We start from the raw sequence: 20948 nt of genomic DNA, 5'->3' as shown, positions 1-20948 counted from the left end.
GATAAAACGGAGATTTTGCTCATCGGCCCAAAAAATAGTACACAGAAGCTCCAGCATCTCAGCCTGCATTTAGACGGTTGTTCTGTAACTACTAGTTCAACGGTAAAAGACCTGGGAGTTATTTTAGACAGCAACTTATCTTTTAAAAATCACATCAATCAAGTTACAAAAACAGCCTTCTTTCACCTTAGAAATATTTCTAAGCTAAGAAATATGTTATCTATATCTGATGCAGAGAAGCTCGTCCATGCGTTTATGACCTCTAGAATAGACTACTGTAATGCATTACTAGGTGGATGTCCTGCATCATTAATAAACAAGCTTCAGTTAGTTCAGAATGCCGCAGCAAGAGTTCTTACTAGGTCAAGAAAATACGATCATATAACCCCAATCTTATCGTCCCTACATTGGCTTCCTATTAAGTTTCGAATAGACTACAAACTACTGCTACTCACTTATAAAGCACTAAATGGTTTGGCTCCCATGTATCTATCCAGTCTCTTAACACGCTACAATCCGTCACGCTCCCTGAGATCTCAAAACTCTGGGCTTCTAGTAGTTCCTAGAATAGCAAAGTCCACTAAAGGCGGTAGAGCATTTTCACATTTAGCTCCTAAACTCTGGAATAGTCTTCCTGACAGTGTTCGGGGTTCAGATACACTCTCCCAGTTTAAGTGTAGATTAAAAACATATCTTTTTAGCAAAGCCTACACATAACACACATCACGCACATCACATCACAACCTTGTGCTCCAGAACATCTGATCACATGCACATTATCAACTTGTGCTGTTAATATCATGAACAGCAGCTACGCTAATTCCTCTCCACTGCTTCTCTTTCTCTCCCCATCCCGAGGCTTCCTGAGGTTTGGCCAGCTCCAGTCACGTCCCACCTCGTGAAGATTATGGACCTATGGATGATCATGGAGAAGTAGATGCCGAGTGTTTAAAGGCCCTGGCATGGAGAAGCTGATGCTGGATCTATGATGATCACAAATTGTTCTGTATTGTTGAAAGATTTATGACCAAACTTTTGATGTCACCCATATGAGGATGGGTTCCCCTTTGAGTCTGGTTCCTCTCAAGGTTTCTTCCTCATATCATCTAAGGGAGTTTTTCCTTGCCACTGTCGCCACGGCTGCTCATCAGGGACAAACGCACACCATTCACCTTCACTGTTGTTTTCTGTAAAGCTGCTTTGAGACAATGTCTGTTGTGAAAAGCGCTATACAAATAAACTTGACTTGACTTGACTTGACTATTGTGCCCTCGTAAAAGAGTTCCCCTTCTTAAATAGGCAGATAGACAACTCCTTCCACAGGTATGTTGAATCGAAGCATAAATTTATTATGACCACCACTTTAAATATAAGTGGAACAGAGTAAAACTGAAATACAGAAAAAATTATAAAATAAGTTCCTAAATAATGTGCACTAAAGAAATATAACCGTTCACTTAAGGGATAACTACATATACTTTACACAAAAACGATGCAGATTGAAATCCCTCTAAACATGAAATTTATACCGAATAACATCACCAATACCAAATATAAGATGATAAAGGTCTTGTAAACACTTAATACACTTAATACTCACAGACAAAGCTTCTTTAAATAATTGCAAGATGATGCAAAGGATTGAAAATAGCTGCTTTAACCGTGTGACAATCAGCATGAACTGAGCAAAACAAAAATGGCTCCTATTAAGGCCAGAGGTTACTTTAAATATATAGAATAGCACCACCTAGAGGCTCAAACATTTAACTAGACTAAACTACACTGGAAACAGTACACTCCCCGTCTGGTATCTGTGAGATGCCATCATCAAATATAATAACATTTGTCTATTCAGTCCCAGGGGACAGCAGTAAAACAACATCCGATATAGGACGTAGAAACACCTTAGACGATCCGTCTTTGACCACTTTGACCTCAACTTTCCTTACTTTCCCATCTTTCCCAGGAAATGTCTCCAACACAATTCTTATTGGCCAGTCATTCCTTTCTGCTTGGATGTTTTTCAGTAGCACAACATCTCCTACTTGGAGATTGGAGCGCTCATTCTGCCATTTTCTGCGGTTTTGCAAAGTTGCGAGATATTCCTTTCTCCAGCAATTCCAGAATGTATTGGCCAGGCTTTGGACTTGCCTCCACTGACGAATGAAGAGGTCCCTTTCACCAAATTCTCCTGGCGGAGGAGGAACTACAGAAGTTTTTTTGAGTGAGTAATGTTGCTGGAGTCAGAATGAAAGGAGCGTCAGGATCCGTAGACACAGGTACTAGGGGACGAGCATTGACTATGGCTGTGACTTCAGCCATGAAGGTGGTCAAAACCTCATGAGATAGCCTTGAAGGTCCAAGTTTTTGTAACATAGATTCAAGGATCAGCCTTGAAACTCCAATCATACGTTCCCAACTTCCACCCATGTGAGATGAGTGAGGAGGGTTGAACACCCAAGTGCATCCAATATCACTCAGATACTCTTGTACCTTTCTGACTCAATCTTCAACTCCTTGCATGCTCCAACAAAGTTGGTGCCACAGTCTGACCGCAACTGCTTTGCTGGACCTCGAACCGCAGAAAATCTGCAGAGAGCATTTATAAAGCTGGAGCTATCCATCGACTCTATGACCTCAATATGGACGGCCCTAGTGCTCATACACGTGAACCGCACTGCCCAGCGCTTTGAGTTTGCTTGTCCTCCTCTAGTTCGACGTGACGTGACCATCCAAGGCCCGAAAACATCTAACCCTACGAAGGAGAATGGAGGGTCCATATTGAGCCTCTCAGGAGGTAGGTCAGACATCTTCTGAGTCGAAATCTTTCCCCGTAGTCTGCGACATTGAAAACATTGAAAGATCACGCTACTGATGCGTCTCTTACCACCTATGATCCAAAACCCAGCCTCTCTCAATGCACCCTCAGTAAAGACGCGTCCTTGATGTTCCACTTGTTTGTGATAATGTTGAATGATTAGGGATGTCATGTGACAATGACCAGGAAGAATAAGAGGACACAGTTTGTCTCTCCCAAGGTTTGCTTGTGAAAGGCGTCCACCAACCCTGAGTAAGCCAAATTTATCAATGTAGGGAGATAGATTAAAGAGAGGGCTTTGTTTGGAAATCACAGTGCTTGCTTGAAAGCATTTTAGCTCCTCAGAGAAGGCTCCTGCTTGTACACTTTGGATGAGAATGGACTTGGCCCTTTCTAGATCTTGGACTGAACAGGGCCTTGCACATATATGCCAGCCCCTGCAAGTGCTCTTGTCGCTATCCTGCTTGAAAGATTGGGTTATGTGCACAAGTCTTGCTACAGCGCGAGTTAGTGATCGCCAGCTTGAGAATCTTTTAAAGCATTCAGTGTTCAACTCCTTACTTGAAGTATGTGTAGCACAAGAAGTGACTTGGGGACGTACTTTAATGTCTACTTCTGGATCCATCATGCTGAAGAGGCTAGTGTCAGTTTCAGGCAGTGTCATCGTAAACAAGAATTTTGGACCAGTCAACCACATACTCTGGGGAAGGTCAGCTGCCAAAACTGATCTTGTGGCTTGGTCAGCAGGGTTTTGATCTGTAGGTACATATTTCCACTGCTCAGGGCATGTAGATTTCTGAATCCTTTGCACCCTGTTGTTAACATACACATAAAATTTCCTAGATTAATTACAGATGTAGCCTAAGACAACCTTACTGTCAGAATAAAATGTCACAGCATCCAGTTTGGTGTCGATCTCATCTTCAATGGCTTCAGCTATTTCCACAGCCAGAACAGCTGCACACAGCTCAAGTCTGGGGACAGAGATCTCAGGTCGGGGAGCTAGTTTAGCCTTGCCAAACATAAAACCAACTTCTACATTACCACTTGTATTGATAAACCTGCTGTAAGGGACAGCTGCAATAGCATTTGTGGATGCATCACAAAAGACACACATCTCTTTTCTTTGTGCTTGACAGAGAGAGATTGTAGCATATGTGCGGGGAATCTTGACGTGCTCAAGCTCTTTTGATGAATCTCTCCAAACCTTCCATTCTTTGAATTTCTCGTCTGGCAGAGGTGCGTCCCAATCACAAGACTCTGTGGTTAGTGCTCTGAGCAGGAGTCTACCCTGAATTACGACAGGTGCAACCAAGCCAAGCGGGTCAAACAAGCTGTTGATCATTGACAGAACCCCACATCTGGAATAAGGTCTCACCTGGTCTGCAACCTGGAAGATAAACACATCTTCAGACATGTCCCAGCTTACCCCCCAAACTTCTTTGAACTGGTGGAAGGCCAGTCTTCAGATCTAAATTCCTTAACTCCTTTGCAAGCTCTTCTGCAGGAAATGCTTTCATAACTTCCACTTCATTGGAGGCAATCTTGTGAAGATGTAGATTGGACAGAGCTAACATTTCCTGGGTGGCCTTAAGCAGTTTGATGGCTTCCTCTTCCGTGGAGAGAGAGATGAGGCCATCATCCACGTAAAAATTCCTTTCCACAAAGTGCCTTGCCTCGGATCCATAGTCTTTTTCACCTGCGAGGGCTGCCCTCCTGAGCCCATGTATAGCAACTGCAGGAGATGGGCTATTACCAAATACATGCACTCGCATCTGATACTCCAGCACCTTGTTGTCTAAGTCATTATTGTCATACCAAAGGAAGCGTATAAAGTTCCGATGCTCTTTCGCAACCACAAAGGAATGAAACATTTGCTGGATATCAGCCATCACTGCCACACGCTTCTTCCTTAACCGCAGTAGAACCCCCAAGAGGCTATTGTTCACGTTGAGGACATAATTTAATGATACACCTTGATGTCGAGCACTGGAGTCGAATACTACTCTTATCTGGCCGGGCTTCTTTGGATGGTATACGCCGAACATTGGCAGATACCAACACTCTTTATTATTCTGCAATTGTGGTCCCAACTCTGCATGCTCATTCTCAAATATTTTATGCATAAAATCCACAAAGTGTTCCTTTACCTTGGGTTGTGTTTTTAGTTTGCGGGTCAGTAACATGAGCCGGTTGTTGGCTTGAACCTTGTTATTTGGAAGGCGTTGCCGTGGGCTGCAGAACAGAAGTGGGGCAACCCAGCTATTCGTCTCATCCTGATGGAATTCTCTTTCCATAATCTTCAGGAAAGCAAGGTCATCCATGGAGGGAGCTGGTTTATCATCATTCTTTGTGCAGTGGAAAACTGATTCTCCTATTGGACCTTCCTTATGCATCAGCAAGCTTCTCTGCTCAGGGTTCAGGGTGGAGGATTTCTGTGGCTCATTGTGAAGATTGAAAAAGTCCTTCACATGCATATTGTTTGGACATGGACTCATGTAGCTGGGGCGCCCATTTCCTAAAATATGAGTTTTCAAAACATCAACAGACAAAGGCTTGTGAGCTCCGTTAAGGCATACATCTCCAATTATCACCCACCCAAGGGCCAACCTCTGAGCAAAAGGGAGCATGTTGTGGTCCGTTGTATTGCTCCAGCACCTTGTGTGCCTGTATGAGGTCTCTTCCGAGAAGAAGCAGAATTTTGGCCTTGGGATCTAGACATGGAATCTTGGAGGCCACTGATTTTAAGTGTTTGTGGTATTGTGCAGCCTCTGGTGTAGGAATCTCTGCTCTGTTGTTTGGAATAAGGTTGCATTCAATAAGTGATGGAAGAGCGAGGTGTGTCTTCCCATCACAAGACTCCACCATAAATCCTTCAGCTCTACGCCCAGCTTCAGCTTCTGTGACGCCTGCACAGGTCCTAAGGGTGTAAGGTGCTGTAATGTTGTTTGCAACATTAAACATTTTGAAGAAGGCAGATTTTGCTAGAGATTTATTACTCTGATCATCTATGATTGCATAAACCTTTTTTTTGTTCTGAGGCTCACCTTTTGGATACACATTTACGAGGCAGATCTTTGAGCGGGATTTTCCGCTGCTGTGATCTCCACACACTTCTGTGCAGGTGGATGTGGCAACTGGGGAAAGAGGCTTCTCTTGCTCCCCGCCATTGTTTGTAGAGGGATAGGTATCCTCCTTTTTTGACCAGGGGGCTGGGCCGTTGTGAAGTGCGGCTTTATGCTTGTCACTGTTGCATTCAGAGCACTGGATTACAGACTTACAGTGCTTTGCGTGGTGTAAAGTTGAGGAGCAGCATCTAAAACATACTGAGTTCTCTTTGAGGTAAGCTTTTCGTTCTTGCAAGGTTTTTTCCCTGAAACCTCTACACTTTCTGAGGGGATGTGGCTTATTATGGATAGGACATTGTCTATTGAGGTTCTCTTTTGCCATGTTAGATTCATCCCAATTTGTGTGTCTTTGTTTATTTCTGTTTTATGAACGGTGATGGAAGATCTGATTGCCTTTGACGAAAATCTCTCTCCTTTAAATGATGTAGCATTATGCATAATCATGTTAAAGCTGTGATCATTTCTCATGCGGGCCTCACAACAAATGAAATCACAAAAAAATTAAAAGGGGGGAAAGCTTACAGTATGCTCTTGTTTGTAACGAGTTCCTTGCAACATCCATTTCTCTTGTAGACTATATGGGAGTTTCTCAAGAATAGAGCTGATGCCTCGTGCAGTATCCAGGAAGGTCAAGCCAGGTAGATAGCCTTCACTTTTGGCTGCCTGCAACTCAAGCAGTAGGTCTCCTAGCTCTCTGAGACGTTGGGGGTCTTTGTTAGACAGCTTTGGGAAATGTTCAAGTTTGTTAAAGAGAGCTGCCTCTATGGCTTCGGCAGAGCCATAGCATTCCTCAAGCCGTGTCCATACCATCCTGAGGCCATTGTCTGGACGATTGATGTGTACTAATCGGATGTGTCTTGCTTGTTCACTAGAGTCTGAGCCGAGCCATTGAATAAGTAGGTCTAGTTCTTCACTAGGCTTAAGACCAAGACCCTCAATAGCATTTACAAAAGCTGGACTTCCAGGCCCAATAGTTCTCATTGCTTCACATTGAATCTTGAAAGTCCACCTGTCAGAAGATCACGGCGAGCCAGAAACTTTGCAAGCTCAAACACATCTGAGGGAGCAGTATGGGACTCGTTGTGATGAGAGGGTGAGCAGCTTCCCAATTTAATGTTGCATCTAGGAGATGATGCATCATGTAATGCGGAATTGAACTGTGATGTGTTCCCACCTGCATGTTTAATGGATTCAGAATGAGTCTGCATGGTGTGGGAGCTGAGGGATGTTGTAGTACGTGCATGGTCACGAGTTGGAGGTTGTTTCTCTGGCAATTCCTGAAAAGGACCTGTCTGCACAAAAGGTTCAGAAGGTTCAGGCTTTGGCAGATCAACGCAGTATGGAGCCAGAGGCTTGCCTTCTGTGGTTCCTGCAAGCATCAGTATCTGTACCTCTTTAAATTTATGCTGATCCTCTACATATTTCTCAGTTCTTTGCAATGAATCATGTGAACAATGATGTTCTTTGCTTTCAGAAAACTGTTCTAATCCTATCTCTGCAGCTGCCTCAAACACTGACGCTTCAGCCGCAGCTTCTGCTTCTTTTTCATGCTGGAGAGCATTCAGTGTAGCCTGTAAACGCGTCTCCTCCACTTTAAACTGGGCTTGTACTTCAGCTTGTTTCACTCTCATTTCTATCTCCTTTTGCGCATATGTGGCTCTAGTCAGTGCTGCTTCTGCCTTTGCACGAGCCTCCAATGCGGCTACACTTGCTGCAGACTTGCTTGACCATCTTGATGATCTTGAACACACTGATCTGGTTTTCAGACTAAGTTTCTCTTTCGTAGACATTTTGAGGGTGAAAGCAGAACTTGAAATCCTATCCACCGATGCAGCAATTTGTTTTACCTGTCTTTTTACTATTCTGCCCTCGTAAAAGAGTTCCCCTTCTTAACTAGGCAGATATACAACTCCTTCCACAGGTATGTTGAATAGAAGCATAAATTTATTATGACCACCACTTCAAATATAAGTGGAACAGAGTAAAACTGAAATACAAAAAAAATTATAAAATAAGTTCCTAAATAATGTGCACTGAAGAAATATAACCGTTCTAACTACATATACTTTACACAAAAACGATGCAGACTGAAATCCCTCTAAACAAGATCACCAATACCAAATATAAGATGATGATAAAGGTCTTGTAAACAGTTTTAATACTTACAGACAAAGCTTCTTTAAATGATTGCAAGATGATGCAAAGGATTGAAAATAGCTGCTTTAACCTTGTGACAATCAGCATGAACTGAGCAAAACAAAAATGGCTCCTATTAAGGTCAGAGGTTACTTTAAATATATAGAATAGCACCACCTAGAGGCTCAAACATTTAACTAGACTAAACTACACTGGAAACAGTACAGTAACACACATCTTTCCTTGTACTCTTCTATCACAAATCACTCCTGCTATCACTCTTCTCCACCCACTTCACCCTGCCTGCACTCTTTTCTTCACTTCTCTAACACACTTCCCATTATTCCTCCACCTCTCCAGGCTCTTCTCCACCTGCTCACTACTCTCACCACAAATAACAATATCATCCACAAACATCATAGTCCACAGAGACTCCTGTCTGAACTCGTCCGTCAACCTGTCCATCACCACTGCAAACAGAAAAGGGCTCAGAACCGATCCTGGATGCAGTCCAACCTCCACCATGAACCAGTCTGTCGTTCCTACTGCACACGTCACTGCTGTCACACTGTCCTCATACATGTCCTGCACCACCCTTACATACTTCTCTGACACACGTGACTTCCTCATACAATACCACAACTCCTCTCTCCAACCTGTCGTACGCTTTCTCTAAATCCACAAACACACAATGCAACTCCTTCTGACCTTCTCTATATTTCTCGATCAACATTCTCAAAGCAATTAATGCATCTGTAGTGCTCTTCCTCGGCATGAAACTATACTGCTGATGGTCACCTCTTCTCTCAGCCTGGCTTCCACTACTCTTTCCCATAACTTTACGGTGTGACTGATTAACTCAATTCCCCGGTAGGTACTGCAGGTCTGCACATCTCCCTTATTCTTAAAGATCGGTACCAGCACACTCCTTCTCCATTCCTTAGGCATCCTCTCACTTTCCAAAATCCTGTTAAACAATCTTGTTTAGGTGAGATGGCAGTGGAGTTTTAACATCTCTATGCTTCTACCGGTATGTCATCTGGTCCAACTGACTTTCCACTCTTCATCCTCTTAATCGCTGCTCTCACTTCCTCCTTACTAATCCTATCCACTTCCTGCTCCACACCATCCAACCTTGTCTCTCTCTCATTTTTTTTCGCTCATTAGCTGCTCAAAATACTTCCTCCATTTTCTCAACACACTCTCCTCACATCTCCTTGTACTCCTGCCTACTTTAGTTATCACTCTGTAGATCCCAACTGTAGTTTCTCCAACCTCTTTCTCCTTATGCTCTCCTGCACTTACATATTCCACCACCACATCTCTTTGTCTTCCTTTCTATTTCCAGATGTTACACCAAGTACCTTTCTAGCTGTCTCCCTTATCACTTCTGCAGTAGTTTCTCAATCATCCAGCACCTCTTCACCACCACCGAGCCCCTGTCTGACCTCTTCCCTGAATCTCTCACTACAGTCTTCCTCCTTCAGTTTCCACCATCTTATTCTTCTTTCAGTCTTCACCTCCAAAATCATCCTACAGACCGCCATCTGATGCTGTCTAGCTACACTGTTCCCTGCCAACACCTTACAGTCTCCAATCTCCTTCAGGTTGCATCTCCTACATAGAACATAATCCACCTGTGTGCACCTTCCTCCACTCTTATACGTCACCCTATAATCCTCCTTCTTCTTAAAAGTGCTACTGTAGAAAAGGAATCTAGAAAATTTATAGGACTAGAAGCTGGACATTTAGACAATGAGATTGTTGGAGTGATGATCTTGGACAGTATTTGCTCTGCAGCACACCTGTATGTGTTGTTATCAGTGTTGGGGAAAGTTACTTTTAAAAGTAACGCATTACAATATTGAGTTACTTCCCAAAAAAGTAACTAATTGCTTTACTTAGTTACTTTTTATGGAAAGTAATGCGTTATATTACTTTTGCGTTACTTTTGCGCTACTTTTTCTTACCTGGCTAAGGCTTGATCTCTTTCAGGCCTTACAGGTGTAACAGGTGAGAAGTTCTTGTACTAGTGTTTAATGCAGTAATGCACGGGTGGCCAACCCGAGGCTCGCGAGCCGCATGCGGCGTTTTATGGCTGGTTTCATTACTGGCTCTTACGTTCATATCGAAGTTTGTGTTTGTTTGTTTTTAATGTGCGTGTTCGCTTCGCTTGAGTTCAATACGGTATTTTTAAAACTTAAATGATCTCGCCCCGACTGGGAAACTTTGCGGTATATTCATCTCACGCACATGCGCATTTCACCAAAATACCGTATTGAACTCAAGCGAACACGCACATAAAAAAAACAACAACACAAAGTCTGTGTTTTCTGTCATTATGTTGATGTGTGACATTTACAATAAATCTGGCTGAGCAGAGTTGTTTGTGTGTGTGTGTGTGTGTGTGTGTGTGTGTGTGTGTGCGCGTGTACGCGTGTGAGAGAGGAAGGGATGGGTGATGTTCATGTGTGCCCATGTGTATGATGTGGCTCGGGTTAGGGTTAGTATCTGAAAATCTACAGAAAATATATTTACTAAATATTAATTTACTGAAATCAAGCCTTTGTTGTTTATCTTGAGGCGGGGTGCAGGTTTCATTCGGCTCTCTCTCTTCCAAATCTGTAGTGCTGTGCTTTGCTTGCAGATTTTTTTTTAATTTAAAGTGGTATTTTTTGCCGTTGACAAAAGCTTTTCACCAACACATAATTTACACTTAACGATTATTCCCTTCTCCTTTCAAAATAATGTGAATACTTCCATCGCAGTAATGTAATGCTCTGGCCTGCCATCTCCGCTTCTAACCAGCTTCTGTTCCCACGGCTCGCACGTAGGGGTGCGCGATTCTACGAGATTACGTTCTTTTTTAAAAAAGTAACAGATATTAATAGGTACATTTATAAAGTAACGCGCTACTTTACTCGTTACTCCAGAAAAGTAATATTATTACGTAACGCACGTTACTTGTAACGCGTTACCCCCAACACTGTGTGTTATAATATGAAGTTGCACATGGTAGTGAAAAGCTTTTCTCCAAAGGTTTTGGACTGGAGAACACAATGTTTTATGTTGGGTCTGTGCATTGTTTATTTATTTCTCCAGTTTTTTCTATATTAATATTTTGATTCATTTCTTGTTGGATATAACAAAAAAACCCTGTAAAACATTTTTTTTGTCATTAATAAAAAAAAAAAAAACCATACCCACTCTTGGACTTATATATTCACACGTGACGACACGCAAAAAAAAAAAAAAAACTCCGGCGACACAGACGCGTGACACATCTAAACACTTGTCCTGGCGAGGGGAGTTGAACGCTGGGTCATGTGATGATGTCATCTGATGTCACTAGCCCACCCCCTAGGAAAAACAAGGGGTGTTTTCCTGGTGCTCATGTTCTCAAGTTTGTGTTTTCCTGGTGCTCATGTTCTCAATTTTGCTGCGTAGGTACCCGGGATCCTGCACGAGAACTTTGGAGCTGTTGTCCTTCATGCCGGAACGAACAACACCAGGCCGAGGCAAACTGAGACTACAGTCATGGTGTTAAGAACACAAACTACTTTGTTGATAATTAAAATATTTTCTGGGAGTGTCTGAGGTTTTTCCGTCCTGATGTCCTGCACCCCAGCAGAGTTGGAGCTACACTCTTATCAGACAACAGCTCCAGGATTCCGCACACCATATGACTGGTAAGACATCATGTAAATCACAATTATGGTAACATTTATACAACAAACCAAATAGCTACAAGTACACAAAGAGCACATCTCCTTCTGAGTCTGGTTCCTCTCAAGGTTTCTTCTCGGGATTTCTTCATCTAAGGGAGTTTTTCCTTCACCACAGTCGCCCCAGCCTTCATCATCAGGGATAAACACACATCATTCACTTTAATTCTTAAGTTCTGTAAAGCTGTTTTGAGACAATGTCTATTGTGAATAGCTCTATAGAAATCAACGTGGACTTCTGTTGTGTTAAATGACAGACATGGAAAATAGTTTACAACGTAGTTACAACGTTACCTTCCTTAGACAAGAACATCCAATTTGCTTTATTATATAGAAAATTTGTGATGCGCCACAGTATTATTGTTGTTATGAATTAATTTGTTTAGTTATTGGTAAGATTTGTGTATTTACTATAGTGTTTTGTGTGGATTTTGTACAACTACTGGAAAACTTACCAATCTGGCAACCCTGTTCCTCATCTGAACATTTATTAATGGCTAAAGTATTAAAGTGCTACTGTCATTTTGGTTACTTAAAACACATCAGAACTAACTATCATACAATCTCCTATATTTCCTTGCATGAATAAATGTGGAAAACCAAATAAACAAACTTGAATGAATTATCTATCTTAGCCTGCCTACTACACATTTGTTGCAGCAAGTTATATTTTTATAATGTCTGCTGTGATTTACTGCATCACGAAACTGCTACCTTTCACTTCTACATCTTCTAAACACAACTTCTTCACCTGATTGAACAGTTTTTGTTCCATAAATTTAAGGATTGTTCCCATCTATATTATATACTATATATCAGGGGTCACCAAACCCAGCCATTAGGGGGGCACAAGCCAGTGCACTCTTAGTGCCGGTCCCAAGCCCGGGTAAATGGGGAGGGTTGCGTTAGGAAGGGCATCCAGCGTAAAACATGTGCCAAATCAAATATGCGGATCACAAATGAGAATTTCATACCGGATCGGTCGAGGCCCGGGTTAACAACGACCGCCACAGGTATCGTTAGCCGACAGGGTACCGGTGGAAATTGGGCTACTGTTGCCCGAAGGAGGAGAAGGAGAGGAGGAAGACGTCTACAGAGACGGCAGGAAAAGGAGCAGTGTAGGAGAGTAGAGGTTCGGGTTGGTACTTTAAATGTTGGTACTATGACGGGTAAAGGGATAGAGGTAGCTGATATGATGGAGAGGAGAAAGGTATATATGCTGTGTGTTCAGGAGACTAAGTGGAAAGGGAGTAAGGCCAGGAACATTGGAGGTGGGTTGGGAAGAAAAATGGTGTAGGGGTGATTCTGAAGGAAGAGTACAGTAAGAGTGTAGTGGAGGTGAAGAGAGTTTCTGATAGGGTGATGATTGTGAAGGTGGAAGTTGAAGGGATGATGATAAATGTCATCAGTGCCTATGCTCCACAAGTTGGCTGTGAGATGGAGGAGAAGGAAAGATTTTGGAGTGAATTAGATGAAGTGGTAAATGGTGTACCTAGGAAAGAACGATTGGTGATTGGGGCAGACTTTAATGGGCATGTAGGTGAAGGGAACAGAGGTGATGAGGAGGTGATGGGTAGGTATGGTTTTAAGGAGAGGAATGTGGAAGGGCAGATGGTGGTAGATTTTGCTAAAAGGATGGAAATGGCAGTGGTGAACACGTATTTTAAGAAGAAGGAGGATCATAGGGTGACGTATAAGAGTGGAGGGAGGTGCACACAGGTGGATTATGTTCTGTGTAGGAGATGCAACCTGAAGGAGATTGGAGACTGTAAGGTGTTGGCGGGGGACAGTGTAGCTAGACAGCATCGGATGGTGGTCTGTAGGATGGTTTTGGAGGCGAAGAAGAAGAGGAGGAAAGTAAGGATTAAAAGAAGAATAAGATGGTGGAAACTGAAGGAGAAAGAGTGTAGTGTGAGGTTCAGGGAAGAGGTCAGACAGGGGCTTGGTGGTGATGAAGAGGTGCCGGATGATTGGGCAACTACTGCAGGAGTGATGAGGGAGGCAGCTAGAAAAGTACTTGGTGTGACATCTGGAAATAGGAAGCAAGACAAGGAGACGTGGTGGTGGAATGAGGAAGTGCAGGAGAGCATTAGGGGTAAGAGGTTGGCAAAACAGAAGTGGGATCGACAGAGTGATGAGAAAAGTAGGCAGGAGTACAAGGAGATGCGGCAGCAGGAAAAAAGGGATGTGGCGAAAGCCAAGGAAAAGGCATATGAGGAGCTGTATAAGAGGTTGGACACTAAGGAAGGAGAAAAGGATTTATACCGATTGGCCAGGCAGATGGACCGAGCTGGGAAGGATGTACTGCAAGTTAGAGCAATAAAGGATGGAGAGGGAAATGTGTTGACTAGTGAGGAGAGTGTGTTGAGAAGATGGAGGGAGTATTTTGAGCAGCTGATGAATGAGGAAAATCAGAGAGAGAGAAGGTTGGAGGATGTGGAGTTGGTGAAGCAGGATGTAGATAGGATTAGTAAGGAGGAAGTGAGAGCAGCGATTAAAAGGATGAAGAATGGAAAGTCGGTTGGACCAGATGACATACCAGTAGAAGCGTGGAGATGTTTAGGAGAGATGGCAGTGGAGTTTTTAACCAGATTGTTTAACAGGATTCTGGAAGGGGAGAAGATGCCTGAGGAATGGAGAAGGAGTGTGCTGGTACCGATCTTTAAGCATAAGGGAGATGTGCAGACCTGCAGTAACTACAGGGGAATTAAGTTGATCAGTCACACCATGAAGTTATGGGAAAGAGTAGTGGAAGCCAGGCTGAGAGAAGAGGTGACCATCTGTGAGCAACAGTATGGTTTCATGCCGAGGAAGAGCACCACAGATGCATTATTTGCTTTGAGGATGTTGATAAAGAAGTATAGAGAAGGACAGAAGGAATTGCATTGTGTATTTGTGGATTTAGAGAAGGCGTACGACAGAGTGCCGAGAGAGGAGTTGTGGTATTGTATGAGGAAGTCAGGTGTGTCAGAGAAGTATGTGAGGGTGGTGCAGGACATGTATGAGGACAGTGTGATGGCAGTGAAGTGTGCAGTAGGTACGACAGACTGGTTCATGGTGAAGGTTGGACTGCATCAAGGATCGGCCCTGAGCTCTTTCCTGTTTGCAGTGGTGATGGACAGGTTGACGGACGAGGTCGGACAGGAGTCACCCTGGACTATGATGTTTGCAGATGATATTGTGATTTGTGGTGAGAGTAGAGAGCAGGTTGAGAAGAGCCTGGAGAGGTGGAGATATGCGCTGGAGAGAAGGGGAATGAAAGTCAGTAGGAGTAAGACAGAGTACATGTGTGTGAATGAGAGGGAGGGCAGTGGAGTGATGCGGTTGCAGGGAGAAGAGGTGGAGAAGGTGGAGGAGTTCAGGTACCTGGGGTCAACAGTGCAAAGTAATGGAGAGTGTGTTAGAGAAGTAAAGAAAAGAGTGCAGGCAGGGTGGAGTGGGTGGAGAAGAGTGACAGGAGTGATTTGTGATAGTAGGGTATCTGCAAGAATGAAAGGGAAAGTTTATAGGACTGTGGTGAGACCTGCGATGTTGTATGGATTAGAGACAGTGGCATTGAGTAAAAGACAGGAGGTGGAGCTGGAGGTAGCAGAGCTGAAGATGTTAAGGTTTTCGTTGGGAGTGACGAGGATGGACAAGATTAGAAATGAGTTTATTAGAGGGACAGCTCATGTAGGATGTTTTGGTGACAAGGTGAGGAAGGCGAGATTGAGATGGTTTGGACATGTGCAGAGAAGGGACATGAATTATATTGGTAGAAAAATGCTGAGGATGGAGCCACCAGGTAGGAGGAAAAGAGGAAGGCCAAGGAGGAGGTTCATGGATGTGGTGAGGGAAGACATGCAGGTAGTTGGTGTGAAAGAGGCAGATGTAGAGGACAGGGTGGTATGGAGACAGATGATCCGCTGTGGTGACCCCTAATGGGAGCAGCCGAAAGAAAAAGAAGAAGAAGAAGATATCAGGGGTCACCAACCTTTTTGACACAGAGAGCTACTTCTTGGGTACTGACTAATGTGAAGGGCTACCAGTTTGATAGACAATTCTGAAATAACACATTTGCTCAATTTACCTTTAATTATATATGTAATTATTAATAATTAATGATATTTATCTATGTCAAACTCAATTGCACAGGGGGCCAAAACTCAAAGCACACTTTAGGTCAGGGATGGCCAACCAGTCAGAGACCGACAGCCACATTTTTTACTGTGTTACCACAAAGAGCCACATCATACACATGGGCACACATGAACATCGCCCATCCCTTCCTCTCTCACACACACACACACACACACACACACACACACACACACACACACACACACACACACACACACACACACACACACCCTCTGCTCAGCCAGATTTATTGTAAATGTCACACACCAACATAATGACAGAAATTGACTCCTACAGTACTAAGACCACAGGACAGTCATTTTCAACAATGAACATTGTGTGCACTGTCTCACACACACAAACTCTTAGTTTAATCAAGTCCACAAACAAAAATATAATAATTTACAATAAATAAATTTTCTTTTACTATGCATGTTACTTAGTGGGACTTTTGGCATTCCTTGCCTTGAACAATCCCCTTCAAATCTGGCTCATATTCCGTTGTTGCCACTTGAAGCAATTCTTTCACATTGGTGTCAGTCAGAACAGATCGATGCTTTGATTTCACATGTTTCAGGGTAGAAAACAGACTTTGTTTGTGGTTTTTTTTTTTATGTGCGTGTTCACTTCGCTTGAGTTCAATACGGTATTTTCGTCAAATGCGCATGTGCATGAATATATCACAAAGTTTCCCAGTAGGGGCAAGCTCATTTAAGTCTTAAAAGTACCGTATTGCACTCAAGCGAAGCTAACACGCACATTAAAAAAACACAAACACAAACTTAATGAACGTAATGAACGTAATGAACGCATGCGGCTCGCGAGCCTCGGGTTGGCCACCCCTGCTTTAGGTCATGGGCCGAACAATTTAATTCAAATATGAATAAAAACAGACAGGAATATTATTCCAGAATAAATAAACTTAAACTTTAAATAACTTAAAATATTTTGCTCTCCATAAAAATATCTCCTGTCAAAATTATACAAGTTAGAAATATGCACATGCTGCGAAAAAACCCCGAACAAATCAATAAAAATTGTGTTTTTAAGTAAACGTTAAAATAAAAACAAATCAAAACAATCCAATTTATTTGCTCTTATGCAATTTTATAAAAAATAATCTTAAACTCTAAATAACAAAATATTTTGCTCTACATAAAAAAATCTCCAGTTAAACACCAGACGTCTCACAGCTTCATCATGCAGCTCTTCAGAAACTCTCCCTCAGTAAATAACCGGCTGATGTGACTCTGATTTCTCCTCTGTTTTCACACCAGCTTCACTTTGTGATTTTGCTTCGGTGAAAAACATCTGCTGAAATGTCAGATTCTTCTTTAACTCTTCTACTTTCTGTATCTTCTGCTCTGCATTCAGGGTTTTTCAGCTTCTCCTGATGTTTTGTCTCGTAGTGGCATCTTAGTTTAAATTCCTTAACTACAGCCACATTCACTCCACAAATAAGACACGTGTTTACCGGCAGTGTCAGTAAACATCTACTCAGAATCCCATCAGTTTTAAAAAGCTCTGTTTTCAGAATCCACTTTTCTCTTGGCCATTGTGAGGGGCTTCACAATAACTGTACAATAGGGTTAAATACATCAACAGAAGCTCGACTTGATTGACGCTGGAATGTTCCCAGGTAGTCTAGCGTTCGTTAAGGCAGCTGAAGCGCTGCATTATGGGATCTGTAGTTTGTGTTATCAGCGCTTCATGTCGCCGGGACATTAATAACAATAATAATAGATCTATATAAAATCATCTCGTGGGCCGGCTGTGACACTGAGTTTGACACCCCTGATCTATGTGAAAACATTGATTATTTAAATGATTTCTCACAATAGTTATCAACAATGATTTAACAAGTCAGGAAACAGCTATTTTTAGAAAAGGCTCGCGGGCGACTCATGTGGTCCTTGCGGGCGACCTGGTGCCCATGGGCACCACGTTGGTGACCCCTGCTATATGTCATCTATACTATAACTGTTCTACTTACCGAGTGGAAAATCCCAATGGACCTTGGGATCTCCATACAATGACATCAGTGCCACTGATTAATTGATTTATTAATAAATATAAAAAATAGGTCTAATAAATAAATAAATAAACATGGTGGGGGAAGACATGCAGGTAGTTGGTGTGAAAGAGGCAGATGTAGAAAACAGGGTGTTGTAGAGACTGATGATCCGCTGTGGTGACCCCTAATGGAAGCAGACGAAACTTAAGAAGAAATAAATAAATAATAGGTTGACTGCATCGCATTGCGCTGATTAATCACTGATTAACTATACACATTAAATACAGTTATCAACATCAACACACCTCCGACAAAAATACCAGCATTACCGAGTATTATCTACTAAAGTGTTACTGTTACTGCTGTTACTCGCTCCATGGAGTGTTAGTCACCACTTTAATATCAGACAGCGAGTGAATTTTAAAATCAAAAATCATTTTAGAGCCTGGATTGAGCAGCCCTGCCATAATTAATTTATAGCAAGTTATTCTTTTTTATTCTTATTTATCGTAGTCTTGACCCCGTTCATAACAGACGATGGACTGCAGTCTGATTCCCCAACATGTCAAATTTCAACGCTGTTCTACAGTTCTCTGTGGGAAGTCTGTGGGAATCTCTGCACGTTGACAAATGATGCCAAAGGGGTACCAGTGCGTCAAAAAGTGTGTGTATTGTTGGACACACTCCTGTCTATTTGAATGGCCGGCCATGAATATGAAAATGAAACCTCTATAACAATAGTCTGAATAACCAGCCATTAATATGAATGACGTCTGTATAAATGGCCACCCGAGTCTAACAGGTGGCCCTCAATCAGGAGGGGGGAGAAAAGGACCATAAATAGTCTCAGATAAATGTGACATATAAACTCATGACACATATGGCTTTCAAACCAGTACTTTTGCTAACAGGTTCAATTGTAGGGAGTGAATTTTAAGGTTATAAATGACGTACTGGAAATTGAAAATCTGATCCTATTTTACATCTGTGAGTTACATTATGTCTCCCTTTACAGTTTTATACGCTGTTATACGCTTTAGTGTCTGTCTGTTTATATAAGAGAAATGCTTGAAAAGTGTGTGTAAGTATGATGGAACACAACAATTAATTTTGTAGCATGCTCTTGTGTATGTGTGTGCTCATGGGTATGTGTGTGTCCCCTGTGTTGTGTATGTGTGTGTTCATGGGTATGCATGTGTGTGTCCTGCTGATTTTGTGAGTTTACTCCCTTGAACAGTCCATATTTTTTATGGTAGCCTTATTTTAACACAGAAAGACAATATATGAAAATAAATCCATAAAAAACTTTTAAAGAAAGGTTATAAATTCATTCGTATTTGATTGAGTGAAATAAGTATTTAATCCCGTACCAAGAATTCTGACTCCCACACCCCCAAATTAGTCCTGTCCCTTCAGGAAAGTGCTCCAATATCAACTCGTGATGTGTATAAAACACCCCGTCACAGAATCAACCTCTTTCATTTAAACCTGTCCAACACCATGGGAAAGAACAAAGATCTGTCAAAGGAGGTCAGGGACAAGATTGTAGACCTGCACAAGGCTGGAATGAGCTACAAGACAATTAGTAGGAAGCTTGGTGAGAAAGCGACCACTGTTGGTGTGGGAAAAAAAAAAAAAAGAAGAAATACAAGAGAAGTCATTCGCCCTCATTCTGGAGCTCCATGAACAATCTCTGAGAAAGGTGAGGAATATGCCCACAATTACACGGGAGAAGATATAAAAAGCAAACAGGCTTATTTCAATAATACATGTTATAATTATTATAATATATATTAGAGTAGTAGCATTTTCATATCTGCTTGGGTAATTATGTCTATTATTAGTTTCTAATTATTTGTGATCATGGTTTCTCTTGCTCGGTGGTCTATGGAAGCATTTCCCAGAACTCCTACTCTACTGTCCACGCGTTTTCTACCACTACACTTAATGACATTCTCAAGTCCTTCTCTGATGTCGGTGTCATCAGGGTAGCAGTAGGTCACCTGCTCATGGTAAATTATTAGTTACAACCACTGTGTTATTATAAGGATGCTGAATTAATTACTACTAAATTTCTATTATAAATGTGATTTGTGTATAAAGCTGCTGAACAACCCATTTTTGCTCTTTGTACTTTTGTGTGTTTTTGTGTGAGTAGCTGGTCTATGTATGTGTAACCGTGCTCTGCTGGGACTGTGCTAAAAGTCAGGGGGCTGTAGGGCTGTCTGTAATGCTACTGGTGCCACCACACGGGTACACACAGAGACACTCGTGAACATGTTTGATTCTAATAATAATGGTTTTTGGACACATTCTAAAAGAGATTGCCGTGATCCTTCACAGGTGTGGGCATTTTTGGCACTGAGCATCGGAGTGGATGACATGTTTCTTCTGGCTCATTCTTTCACCGAGACAAACTCCAACATCCCCTTCAAAACACGAGGCTGATTTATACTCTAAGCACAATGCTGCTGTGTCAATCATTTTAAAATATGTATTCAATATTTTTGCTGCTGTGGATTACACTGTGTATTTACGCTGATATTGCCAGTCTGCTGTAAGGAAAGCTGACTTTATCATAGCCTTGGCTTTCCACTAGGCCTTCGATTTTTTGGCAGTCACTGAGACCTGGATATCTCCACAGAACACTGCTACACCAGCTGCTCTGTCTTCTGCCTATGCTTTCTCTCACTCACCAATAGAAACCGGTAGAGCTGGTGGTACAGGTTTACTGTTGTCATGGAGATGGTGTTTCACACCTCTCCCTTTGTCTCACCTTACCATATCTTCTCTTGAATTCCATGCAGATTCACTGGAAACACAGACTGCTGGGGAACTGACTTCTGCAGAAGCTGCTGCTTTGTTTCATTATTTGCTTTCCTTGGTGTTTGTGTGTGTTTACTGATTAGTAGAAATACAAGAGGGTGTCAAACTCAGTCAACATGTTCTACAGTGGAGTCAGACATAAAAGTAGAACAGGCAAAAAAAACACATTAAACTGTATGTTC

At 42.2% G+C, this 20948-nt stretch overlaps 2 protein-coding genes across 3 annotated transcripts in view; one reads left to right on the top strand and one right to left on the bottom strand.

Moving 5' to 3' along the window:
• LOC310738441 (uncharacterized protein) overlaps positions 1–20948 on the top strand; it is a gene marked incomplete at its 5' end in the record, with an annotated part of 500089 nt that overhangs the window by 76470 nt on the left and 402671 nt on the right. The window lies entirely within an intron of this gene.
• Positions 1268–8296, bottom strand: LOC310738128 (uncharacterized protein). Of its 2 annotated transcripts, XR_014536984.1 has the most exons (3): positions 8113–8296; positions 1601–7933; positions 1274–1389 (listed from the first exon to the last, which is right to left on the bottom strand). XR_014536984.1 is itself a non-coding variant. In XM_083563112.1 (2 exons), exon 2 carries the CDS (start codon positions 5446–5448, stop codon positions 4228–4230), a length of 1221 nt encoding a protein of 406 aa, XP_083419238.1. In that variant the 5' UTR covers positions 5449–7933; positions 8113–8296; the 3' UTR covers positions 1268–4227. The 2 variants fall into 2 exon arrangements, 1 of the variants encoding a protein (XP_083419238.1); XM_083563112.1 differs by having other exon boundaries at positions 1268–7933.

This window comes from Silurus aristotelis (genome assembly GCF_946808225.1).
Source record: "Silurus aristotelis genome assembly, chromosome: 15".
NCBI classification, from domain to species: Eukaryota; Metazoa; Chordata; class Actinopteri; order Siluriformes; family Siluridae; genus Silurus; species Silurus aristotelis.
This window is presented reverse-complemented; position numbering and strand designations above follow the sequence as displayed.